A 12,889-nucleotide genomic window follows, 5' to 3' on the forward strand; every position below is an offset into this window, starting at 1 on the left:
GACATCCAAAGTACTATGTAATATAGCACATAGTTTTAAAATTTTATATCATTCTTTTTTTTTTTAATATATATATATTTTTAATTTATGATAGTCACAGAGAGAGAGAGAGAGGCAGAGACACAGGCAGAGGGAGAAGCGGGCTCCATGCACCAGGAGCCCGATGTGGGATTCGATCCCGGGTCCCCAGGATCGCGCCCTGGGCCAAAGGCAGGCGTCAAACCACTGCGCCACCCAGGGATCCCAAAATTTTATATCATTCTGATAAGCACTTTATAAATTGTTAGATAAATGCTGTTAGATGATATTCAGAGCAACATCTTTATGATTACAACATGTTTAATCTTAGTTTCTGTGTATGTCTTTTTTTTTTTTTAAGTCTGTGCCCAACGTGGGGATTGAACTCACAACCCTGAGATCAATAGTTGCATGTTCTATCAGCTGAGCCAGTCACATGCTCTTCTGTGTGTGTGTCTTAATAACAACATCTATTAACTGATTACTGTGAATCAGGCACTAAGGGCTAAAGCAAGCACGTTTATCCTGTTTAAAATACATGTCTAATATGAGGCAGAGTATACTGTCAGATTTAAAAAAATTGAGTAGCGTTGTACTATTAAGGTAAGTATTTTTATTCCTTTGGTTCTTCCCTCCCACCCTTCCAGAAATGGCAGTATCTTGAAAAAAAAAATTAGTAGCTATTCAACAAGCAGCTTAATTCAGTAGTATAAACAGGTGGGTTTTCCCTAAACACAGGAGGAATTAGAATATACTTATAAGTGGATGTTGTAGACTGTGCCTTTCCAAAGTATACAAACACTTTCCCTCAGAATGCTACAGTAGTAGTGAGGTAAATGTCATTTGGCATATGTAGTGTTGTACAGGTATCTTGACATTGACTGATTAATAACTGCTTGGCTATCATTAACTTCACTGTAGATGTTGATGGATAAAAATATGGTTGCTTAGATAAAGATGAAAATGTGTAAGTAAACTGCTATTATCCTGTTGGCATAAACTTCAAACTCTGGAAGGTTTTTACTCATTTTACTTTTTGGAGACACCTCCCTCCACCCCACCCCAGGGTCATTAAGTGCTTCATTTCTCTGTTGTTGAATTTTCTAAAAGTGAATTTATAAATAGACAAAGGGATCTTTTTTGTTTGTTCAAATGTAATGCTATAAACATCCAATTGGGACAGAAAAGTTTTAGTGCTGTTTAGGAATATTCCTGGTGAAATAAACAGTGTGAAGGATTATTACCACTTAACAAATTTATTTATTTATTTATTTTAAGATTTTATTTTATTTTATTTATTAATTTTTTTTTTAAATTTTATTTATTTATGATAGGCACACAGTGAGAGAGAGAGAAGCAGAGACATAGGCAGAGGGAGAAGCGGGCTCCATGCACCGGGAGCCCGACGTGGGATTCGATCCCGGGTCTCCAGGATCGTGCCCCGGGCCAAAGGCAGGCGCCAAACCGCTGCGCCACCCAGGGATCCCTTAAGATTTTATTTTAAAGTAATCTTTACACTTACCTTGGGGCTGGAATTCAGCAATCCCAAGATCAGGAGTTGCATACTCTACTAAGGCAGCCAGGTGTGCTTACCACTTAAAAAAAATTTTTTTTTAAAGTTCATTAAATGACATTTTTGTTTAGAAACAGAAGGATTTATGAAAACTTTTTTTTAAATTTTTAAAAAAGATTTTATTTATTCATGAGAGACACAGAGGCAGAGACACAGGCAGAAGGAGAAGGAGGTTCCATGCAGGGAGCCTGATGCGGGACTCGATCCCAGGATTCCAGGATAACGCCCTGGGCCAAAGGCAGGCACTAAACCACTGAGCCACCCAGGGATCCCCCAAAGGGTTTTATTTTTTATTTTTATTTTTTTAAAGATTTTATTTATTTATTCATGAGAGACAGAGAGAGGCAGAGACACAGGCAAAGGGAGCAGCAGGCTCCCCATAGGGAGCCCGATGTGAGACTCGATCCCGGGACCCTGGGATTAGGCCCTGGGCCGAAGGCAGGTGCTCAACTGCTGAGCCACCCAGGCATCCTGGGTTTTATTTTTTAAAGCTAAGCACTACACTCAGTGTGGGGCTTGTCCCCAAAATCAAGAGTCTCATGCTTTACCAACTGAAATAGCCAAGTTCCTGAAAAGGATTTTTTTAATGGAGCCAAATGTTATGTGTTAGTGATTTTGACAGTTACAGGTTTACTAACATACTGTCTATAATTTAGGTCGGGTAATTTTAGTTTGAGATTAATCATGTTTATTTATTGATTATTAATAAAATGATTACTCTTTAGTATAGCTTTTTCATATAGATATTAAATTAAATTAGTCCTATCTCCTTACCTAGTTCTCTGTTCTCTGAGTGATCTTGAGGCACTCTTGACCTACATGTGGGTTTTATTCGGACTGCAGTGATATTGCAAATTTTGTATTAGTTACCATCAATTACAGTTTGGAAAATTGCAAATGAAATAAGAAATTTGTGACTTTTTTAAAAAAAGCAATCTCTCTGTCCGATGTAGGGTTTGAACTCAGACCCTGAGATCCAGAGTTGCATGCTCTACCAACTGAGCCAGCCAGGAGCCCCTGTGACTTTTTTAAATTGGAAGACTGTCAATACTAAGTCAGCTTTTAAGTATAGCAATAATGGGTTGGCTCCACGCAGTGGTTACCGCCTCCTTCCATTATGCGTAGCCTTCACCTGGCCTACTCTACTCACCCGCTTGGCTATCTTCTGTAGATATTTGTTTGTGATTTAGGACATCTGTACTTATTTTATTTTTAGATTTTGTTTATTTATTTATTTTAGAGAGGGGGGAGAGAGAGCTCTCGAGTGAGCAGGGAGGGGCACAGGGAGAGGGAAGGGGGAGGGAGAGGAAGAACGAGCTGAAGCAAACTGCATCTTGAACAGTGAGCCTGATGCAGCGCTCCATCTCACAACTGTGAGATCATGACTTGAGCCAAAACCAGGAGTTGGATGCTTAACTGACTGAGCCACCCAGGAGCTCCAGTATTTTTATTTTAAATTTAGGCCATTCAAATGAATGATCTGAAAATGAATTTGAGGTTCTGTTTAATGCAACAAGTATATAAAATCAAGTTTACAACCAAATTGAAAAATAGGCAAGGGTTATGAATGAACAATTTGCAGAGGAAAAGCAATGACCAAAAAAAAAAAAAAAAAAAGGAAAGAAAAATGAAGAAGAAGAGAAAGATGCTTAACTAGTGTTACTAGTAATCAGGGAAATTCTAATTAAAGCAACAGTGGGGGATGCCTGGGTGGCTCAGCAGTTGAGCGCCACCGGCCTTCAGCCCAGGGTGTGATCCTGGAATCCCGGGATCGAGTCCCACATTGCACGTCCTGCATGGAGCTTGCTTCTTCCTCTGCCTGTGTCTCTGCTTCTCTGTGTGTGTGTGTGTCTCTCATGAAGAAATAAATAAAATCTTCAAAAAAAAAATTTAAAAAAAGCAACAGTGAAATACTATTTAATGCTTATACTGTCAAAAATCTTCAAGTCTTTGGGCAGCCTGGGTGACTTAGTAGTTTAGCGCTGCCTTCAGCCCAGGGCATGATCCTGGAGACCCAGGATCAAGTCCCATGTTGGGCTCCCTGCATGGAGCCTGCTTCTCCCTCTGCCTCTCTCTCTCTCTCTCTCTCTCTCTCTTTCTCATGAATAAATAAATAAAATCTTAATTTTTTTCAAGTCTTTTTGAGGATGATGAAAGTGAGATTTCTTTATTCTTTGCTCATGGGAGTGTTAGTTGAAACTAGAGTATAATTGGGATATTCTTGGTAAAGAAAAATGTGCACAAAAAATCATGGACCAAGATATTTATTATAATGCTATTTTAAATAACAAAAGAGTGGAAATAATCTAACTTCCTTTAGGAAGGAAATGGATAAATGCAGTTCACTTATAGAATGGAATTCTATATAGGAGTTAAAATAATGAATTAGATCTATATCTGTCTGCATTTATCCATTTCAGAAATACGGTAAAAAAAAAAAAAAAAAGCAGGTTGCAAAGACTGTATATACTTGATACTATTTGTATAAAATTAAAAACATTGTTTGCTGATATATATATATATACATACATATATATATATAGCAGAAGTACTATACCTACATGAGAAAAAGCTACATTAGCCTTCCGAGAGTGGTTATCTTTATGAATGAGGAAGAGAGGATGGAGCTTTCATTACATCTGTTTTGTTTTTTGGGTGGGGGGGATCTGAAACAAGACAAAATCTTAAAAAGTTTATTTAATCTTGGTAGTGAGTCATTAGTGTCTGTTACATCCAAAATGTTACTTTGGTAAGAGAAAACATTTGAAGAATGTTTTATGAAGTTTTGACATGGTTTATAATATCACTTTTCTTCCTCTGTTCTTACAGAAGGTCTTATGATGGGTTTGATGTATAGGTTGAAATACATAATTAGTTACAACATATGAAAAATGCTCCTAATTAATTTGTAATTTTTTAAATAAAAGTTTAAGTAGAAAAAAATTGCTTTTATTTAGCTCATTGGCCAGATTTTTAAATTTTTAAAATGCTTAAGTGTTTATTGTTGCTTTTAATATAATTTGGAAAATGTGAATCACCTTGGAATACTTAAAACTACTTATTTATTTTTGCCATTGATCTATAAATACTCAGTCTAGGTTTTAGTGATGTCTGGGTCTAAAAAAATTCCCTGTGACATACATTAGGCCAAGATGAAGATGCACATGTTATTAACCTAGGCTATTTCTGACACTGCTGGTTTTTCTTTTCCCCTTAGGTGAGGCAGGCAACCAATCAGATTGTGATGAATTGTGCTGATATTGACATTATTACAGCTTCATATGCACCAGAGGGAGATGAAGGTAAGAGTTGTTTTCCATTTAATTTGCTGTCTGTGTGTGTATGATGTGTGTGTGGTGATATATACATTTTCAGATTAAGATATCAGTTTTTGTTGCTTTAGAAATAGGAAGCATTTTTAGATGTTCATGGGAAATATTTTAATAATCTGTTCTATGAGATAAAAGAAATGCCACAGTCTAATTCTGCTTCAAACATTAACATATTTTGTGATGCTAGGCAGATTACATTTTCATAAATGTAAAATGAATAGAATACCATGCATATAAAGCTGGAGGGTTATTTTTTTAAAAGACTTATTTATTTGAGAGAGAGAGAGCATGAGCAGGAGGGGCAGAGGGAATCCCAAGCAGACTCCACGTTGATTGTGGAGCCCAACACAGGGATTGATCCCACGACCCTGAGATCACAACCCGAGCTGAAACCAAGGGTTGGTCACCCAGTCTGCTGTGCCACCCAGGTGCCCTAAGCTGAAGAATTATTTTAAAAATAAGTGTTTTGAACATGAAAGGTTGGTTCATCAAATGGCTTAGTTCATATGAGGTTTTCTTTCTTCTTTCTTTCTTTCTTTCTTTCTTTCTTTCTTTCTTTCTTTCTTCTTTCTTTCTTTCTTTCTTTCTTTCTCTTTCTTTTTTTTTAAAGATTTTATTTATTTTTTCATGAGAGACAGAGAGAGAAGCAGAGGCATAGGCAGAGAGAGAAGCAGGCTTTCCACAGAGAGCCCAATGCAGGGCTCCATCCCAGGACCCCGTGATCATGACCTGAGCCAAAGGCAGACACGCAACCACTGAGCTACCCAGGCACCCCAAATGTGGTTTTCTTAAAGTGTTTTTTCCTTCTTGAATAATAGATTAAATTTGGGAGAATGAATCTTACTTATAATCGAGAAAAAAATATTTGCCTTATGGAATGTGGAGGTTAGAAATTAGATGACCAAGTTAGTTACAGAGTAAGAATATGTTAAAAAGAAACATTACATAGAGTGTGTGGGAACTCAGCATCTTTAAAATGAGAACTATTTTAGACCTTGTAATTACAATAAGGATTAAATTGAGTAGTCAGTTTTGGCCTGATATCTTATTCCCACATAAGCTACATTTTAAAAAGTTGTCAAGTTTGGCATGAACTTACAAGTAAATTGGAACTGAAGTGCTTTATATTTTTGACAAAATGATTTTTTTGGTTAGTCTCCACTACTCTGAGACTTTCTCTTAGAAATCTTTTCATTTGATGTCAGGGTGCCTGGCTGGCTTAGCTAGTACAGCATGCAACACTTGATCTCAGGGTCGTGAGTTCAAGCTCCACATTTTACTTAAAAAAAAAAAGAGAGAGAAAGAAAAAAAGAAAGAAAAGAAAGAAAAATTCTTTTTGATATCAAATAAGTTAGAAATTTGACCTTTTAGTTCACATTTTGTATTTGCTCTTTCCCCTCTCTTTTACACTGAAAGGAAGCATAAAAGTAACTGGAAAATATTTATTTCATGAATTTTTCATAAATTATCTTGTCCGTAGAAAGACCAAAAAACAGTAGCAGTTGAGCAGATTATTGCCAAGAAGTACTTATGTTTGATTGTTTGTGAGATCAAACTGCTGTGATTTTTAAGTTAGAGGAACAGATCCTTCAAATGGACTTTGAGTGAGTGCCAACATTAAAAAAGTTGTGTGGTAATAAAAGAGGGATTATTTAATTTCTTTACCTGTGAAGAAAAATATAAGCACCTTAGCCAGCATATCAAGACAAGCTTGCTTTGTTGTAGGTAGAGAATAAATTTGGTATAGAGTTTTAAAATGGTGCCCAGTATGGATAGGAAGATAGTAAATACATGTGCGTCCCTCCATTTGGCATGGTTTCAGCTCAGGTTTGTTTTTATCTTCCTCTGCTAAAATGCCAGGAAAGAATTCAGAGAACTCAAATGCTTTGAGTGTGCATAACTGAATGGTGCCAAGCCCATAATAGTCTGAATATCAAGGAAGCAGTGTTTGTGTTTTCACTAAGAGGGTCAGAAGAGAAATGAAAGCTTATAGAAGTGAAGGGGGACTTAGAGAGATTCAAATAAAACATTACTGTTTTTTAGGTACATAAAATATTTTCTTCAAAACTAGCTAAGGTGTATTTTTCAACTCATTTCTCCTGTAGCAACAGAAAAACCTAGATTCATGTGTAAGCTCATCTAATTTTAGAATATAAGAGAATGGGAAATTATATTAATGTGGAATTTTAAGGTTGAGTCAGAAACAGATTTGGCCTTCGACACATACACAGTGTAATCTTACCCTTGGGCAAAGTAGCATTTCTTGATTTTTACCTTATGGAAGAGTACAATGTGTTGTTTCTTTAGAAATTAGTAGTTGCAAATTTGACTGCCAGCTCCTTCCAGGGCTGTATGGTTTGGCAGAGGAATAATTGAGTCAATAGGAAAAGTACCATTTTTTAACCCAGCTAATCTCATCTAGTACAGTACCTATTCATACTTATGATTGCCTTCTGCAAGACTGAGTTACACATCTGTAGCCACTAAATCGTACTTTCAGGTAAAATCAGAAAATCATTCGAAAGCACCAAATTGCTGCTGCTTTGTGTAAGTTTTTAATTAATGGAAAAAGCGCCATCTTGTGATTTGTGCAGTGACCCAGAAAGACCTATTGGCATATGTCTCTTTAAACAAAGGCACTGCCTTTTCAACAGAAACAATTTATTTTAAAACCTAATTGAGATATTTGTAATTTTTAAAAAATGAGAACTCAGTAAGAAAAACGGCTGAAAACTGTTTTTTTACTGTTCTGCACTTCAAGGGTTGGTGAAATCACTAGCACTTAAGCCCCAGTGCAAGGAGTGCACCTCCCTACACAGTGCAGGGGTTAGTATTGTCACCAGCTTCTGCAAGAGTGCCTGAACTCAGGTCCTGACAGGTAAAGAGACTTTTAATTTATCATTAATAGATGGCTTGGGCATAACCATGTAGAGAATGATCACTTGAAAAGTTTTGTACCAATTTTTCCCTTAGTATTCTCTGTCAGGTGTGTTTGTAGCATTAGCTGTGAAGGAAAAAATTTTCCCTATTTCATACAAAGTTCTAATTCATAGCTTCAGATCCACCAGCATCTCCTTGGCTTATCCATATAAGGCATGTAAATTTTAATAAGGTTATTCTTGAAGTGGTTATATTTTTCAGCTTGTGCAGATGAGCACATGTATGTGTTTAATGAAAGGATAAAACCACTTAGTCAGAAATACTGCCAAATATTAATAACTTTGAGGAAAACTATTAATTTGAGAAAAATGAATGGTTCCTCGTACTTGATCATAAGTCTTTATCATAAGCTTCAGTAGGGCTTTATAAACCTATCAGTGATATATATTTTGTCATGCAGTTAAGTGTGGGTAGGAATAACATTAATAAACCACCATCTCTTTGCAATAGAGTTGTTTTTGTCATCATGCATGACTAATTAAGTGCTGGCCCTTAAATCTGGAAAATTGAAGAGGAGAGAAAATAATCTTTTTTTTTTAAGATTTTATTTATTTATTCATGAGAGACACAGAGAGGGAGAGAGAGGCAGAGACACAGGCAGAGGGAGAAGCCGGCTCTATGCAGGGAGCCCGATGTGGGACTTGATCCCGGGACTCCAGGATCACGCCCTGGGCCAAAGGCGGCACTAAACCACTGAGCCACCCAGGCTGCCCGAAAATAATCTTTTCTAATATAAATGTATTGAAATATGGTACAGAATTTCTTAAGGAGATTTTAAGTGAAAGGAATCAAAGTATAAGTTTAGCTATACAAATAACGATATAGAGTAGGGGGCCTCAAACCAAAGTTACTATTGGAATTAAGCAAATAACAAACATGAATGAATTGAACTGGATGTAGGAAAACAAGAAGGTTGGGACAGAGACCAGACGGAATAGTGTATGTCTCACATAAATGTATTCAAATTTTAAAGAACTTCTCTAGCCAACGGAACAATTTTTTGAGCTGTATTGATTTCAGTTGAATTTGCAACCTTTCAGGGAACTGTGGTGTATGATGCATATTCATTATCACTTGGAAATGAAGATAAGACTTGAGCCTGGATGTTTTGTTAAAAAGAGTAAAACCCTTATGAGATTTTTCTAGATTCTTAATTGAAATTGATGTATAATATGCCATATTACTATTAAATATATTCAGCAAATTATTTTAACTTGCTGTATATATTCCAGTGGTATATCCTTTTTAAAGATTCAGAATACCTCTTTTTAGGTAGCTTTTAGAGTTTTTCAAGCACTACAGTGACTCTGTGCTCTTATTTTTATTTTATTTCTGCTTTATTTACAATTCCTGAGTATATTGAGTTTTGGGGAATTTGAACATAAAGTTTATTATGTGCTATTATTCTTCTGAAAAATGGGTATATTAATACATAAGTTAACCATTATTCCAGGCTATATTGAGGAACCAAATATTTTCCCAGGTCTCTGGTAACTTTCAGGGCATTCTGTTTTTTGAATTAAATGGTGATTTTATTTTTTATACTAAAAACTTCATTTTTCAGAGCAATTCAGAGTAAAAAGTACAGAGATTTCCTGTCCCCTCTCCCTTTCCCTCATTATCAATATTCTGAACCAGAGTACATTTGTTACAGTCAATGAACCTATATCAGCACCTCATTAGCACTCAAAGTCCATAATTCACGTTAGGGTTCACTCTTGGTCTTATACAATCTATGGGATTCAACAAATGTAAAATGAGATGTATTCACCATTACAGTATCATACACAGTTGTTTCACTGCTCTAAAGATCCTTTGTTTATCCAACCCTCCTTCCTAACCCCTGGCAACCACTAGTCTTTTTACTGTCTCCATGGTGTTGCCTTTTCTAGAATGTCCTATAGTTGATGTTATACTGTAATATGTTGCCTTTCATTTGGCTTCTTTCACTTACTAATAATGCATTTAAGTTTCTTCCATGTCTTTTCATCATTGCTTGAGAGCTTATTTCTTTTTAGCTCTGAATAATATTTCATTGTCTGTATATACCAGTTTATCCATTGACCTATTGCAGGACTTCTTGGTTATGTCAGGTTTTGGCAGTTATGAGTAAAGGTGTAAATATCCATGTGCAGGTTTTTGTGAGGATGTATTTTCAGTTCCTTTTGGTACATACCAAGGAGCATGGTTGCTGGATGCAATGATAGGAGTGTGTTTAGAGTTGCCTAGCTGACTCAGTCAATAGAGCATCCACCTCTTGATCTTGGGGTTGTAAGTTCAAGCCCCATGTTGGGTGTAGAGATTACTTTAAAAAAAAGTTCATTTAGTTTTGTAAGAAACTGCCAAACTGTCTTCTAAAATAATGGTATCGGGCAGCCCTGGTGGCTCAGCAGTTTAGCGCCGCCTTCAGCCCAGGGTGTGATCCTGGAGTCTCCGGATCAAGTCCTGCGTCGGGCTCCCTGCATGGAGCCTGCTTCTCCCTCTGCCTGTGTCTCTGTCTCTCATGAATAAATAAATAAAATCTTTAAAAAAAATAAAATAAAAAAATAAAATAACAGTATCATTTTGCATTCCCATCAGCAATGAGTGCAGTTCCTATTGCTCTGCATGCTCCCAAGACTTTTTAAGTTCACATCATCTGTGAACAAAGACAGTTTTATTTCTACCATTCCAATATGTATAACTTTTATTTCCTTTGCTTGTCTTACTGTGTTAGCTAGGACTTTTCAGTGCAATATTGTAAACCAATGGTGAGACATCTTTGCTACATTCCTCATCTCAGCTAGAAAGCTTAGAATTTCTCACCATTAAGTATGTTAGCTGTAGGGTTTTTGTAGATGTTCTTTATCGAGTTGAAGAAATTCATCTTTATTCCTACTTTGCTGAGAGATTTTATAATGAATGGGTATTGGATTTTGTCAAATGCTTTTTCTGCATCTTCTGATAATTGTGTGATTTTTCTTTTTTAGACTGTTGATGTGATGGAGTACATTAATTGATTTTTGAATATTAAAACTGCCTTGCATACTAGGATACATCCCACTTGGTCATGGCATATAATTCTTTTGATATATTGCTGGATTTGATTTGCTAATATTTTGTTGAGGATTTTTGCATTTATATTCATAAGAGTTATTGGTCTGTAGTTTTCTTATATGTCTTTTGTTTTGATAATAGGGTAATGCAGGCTTCGTGAAATGAAGTAGGAAGTATTCTGTCTGCTTTATGCTGTGGAACAGAATGTAGAGAATGCATATAACTTTTTAAATGTTTGGGAGAATTCACAAGTGAACTATTTGGGCCTGTGCTTTCTATTTTGGAAGGTTATTATTGATTGAATTTCTTTTTTTTTTTTTAAGATTTTATTTATTTATTCATGAGAGACACAGAAAGAGAGAGAGGCAAAGACACAGGCAGAGGGAGAAGCAGGCCCCACGCAGGAAGCCTGATGTGGGACTCGATTCCGGGACTCCAGGATCACACCCCGGGCTGAAGGCGGCGCTAAACCACTGAGCCACCAGGGCTGCCCTGTCTTTTCTCTTTTTCTCCTAACTTGGCTTGTTTGTTTATAATTTTTCAAAGAATCAGCTAGGTTTTGTTGATTTTTCTCTACTGATTTTCTATTTTAAATTTCATTGATTTCTGCTCTAATTTTAATTATTACTTTTCTTCTGCTTATTTTGGATTTAATTTGTTCTTCTTTTTCTACTTTCTTAAAGTGGAAGCTTAGATGATTTATTTTATTTATTTTTTTAAGTAAACTCTGTGCGGAATGTGGGGCTTCAACTCATGACCCTGAGATTAATAGTTGCATGCTGTGCTGACTGAGCCATCTGGGCACCCCTAGATTATTTATTTTAGATCTTCTTTTGTAATAGATGATTTCAGTACTATAAATTTCCTTTTAAGTGCTGCTTTCACTGAATCTCACAAACTTCGTTAAATCGTATTTTCATTTTTATTTAGTTAAAAATATTTAAAGATTTCTTGAAGTTTCCTCTTTTACCGAGGTATTATCTAGAAGTATTAAATTTTTTTCATTTCCAAGTATTTGAGGATTTTTGCAGCTATTTTTTCCATTATTGATTTCTAGTCCTAATTCCTTTGTGGTGGGGATGCCTGAGTGGCTCAATGATGGGCGTCTGCCTTCGGCCCAGGGCATGATCCTGGAGTCCCAGGATCCAGTCCTGCATTGGACTCCCTGCATGGTCCCTGCTTCTCTCTCTGCCTATGTCTCTGCCTCTCTGTCTTTCTATGTCTCTCATGAATAAATAAAATATTTTTTAAAATATTTTATTTATTTATTCATGAAAGACACACACACACACACACACACACAGAGAGAGAGAGAGAGGCAGAGGTATAGGCAGAGGGAGAAGCAGGCTCCATGCAGGAAGCCCGACACGGGACTTGATCCCGGGTCTCCAGGATCATGCCCTCTGCCGAAGACAGTGCTAAACCGCTGAGCCACCCGGACTGCCCTAAATAAAATCTTTATTAAAAAAAAATAATTCCTTTGTGGTCTCAGGGAGCAGACATTTTATGATTTCTGTTTTTTAAAATTAGTTTAAGTGTGTTTTATGACCAAGAATTTGGTCTGTCTTGGTGAATGGTCCAAATGAGCTCGAGTAAAACAATATTGTGTATTGTTAACACAATATTTGGTGAAATAGTCTATAGATGTCAGTTACATCCAGTTGATTGATGGTGCTATTGAGTTCAACTATATCCTTACAGATTTTCTGCTGCTAAATCTGTTATAGATTTTCTGCTGCTATCTTCTGATAGAAGGGTGTTTAAAGTCTCCAACTCTAATAGTAGATTCATCTGTTTCTTTGTGCCATCCTGTCGGTTTTTGTCTGGCGTATTTTAATGCTTTGGTGTTAGACACATACGCATTAAGAATTATGTCTTGCTGAAGTACTGCCCCCATTCTCATTATGTAATGTTGCTTTTTACTTTTCTCACTTTGAAGTCTGTTCTGTGAAATTAATACAGCTACTCCTACTTTCTTTTAATTAGCAGT

The 12,889-nt window shown here is 36.3% G+C and overlaps 1 protein-coding gene across 1 annotated transcript in view; it reads left to right on the forward strand.

Moving 5' to 3' along the window:
• The window catches only part of NPEPPS (aminopeptidase puromycin sensitive), a 101,561-nt gene that overhangs the window by 6,493 nt on the left and 82,179 nt on the right, over positions 1-12,889 (forward strand). Inside the window, exon 2 of the mRNA XM_072747388.1 lies at positions 4,809-4,893. Coding sequence (XP_072603489.1) covers positions 4,809-4,893 — 85 coding nt within the window. The remainder of the gene's footprint in view (positions 1-4,808; positions 4,894-12,889) is intronic.

The sequence above is a fragment of the Vulpes vulpes genome, chromosome 2 (assembly GCF_048418805.1).
Source record: "Vulpes vulpes isolate BD-2025 chromosome 2, VulVul3, whole genome shotgun sequence".
In the NCBI taxonomy this organism is placed as follows: Eukaryota; Metazoa; Chordata; class Mammalia; order Carnivora; family Canidae; genus Vulpes; species Vulpes vulpes.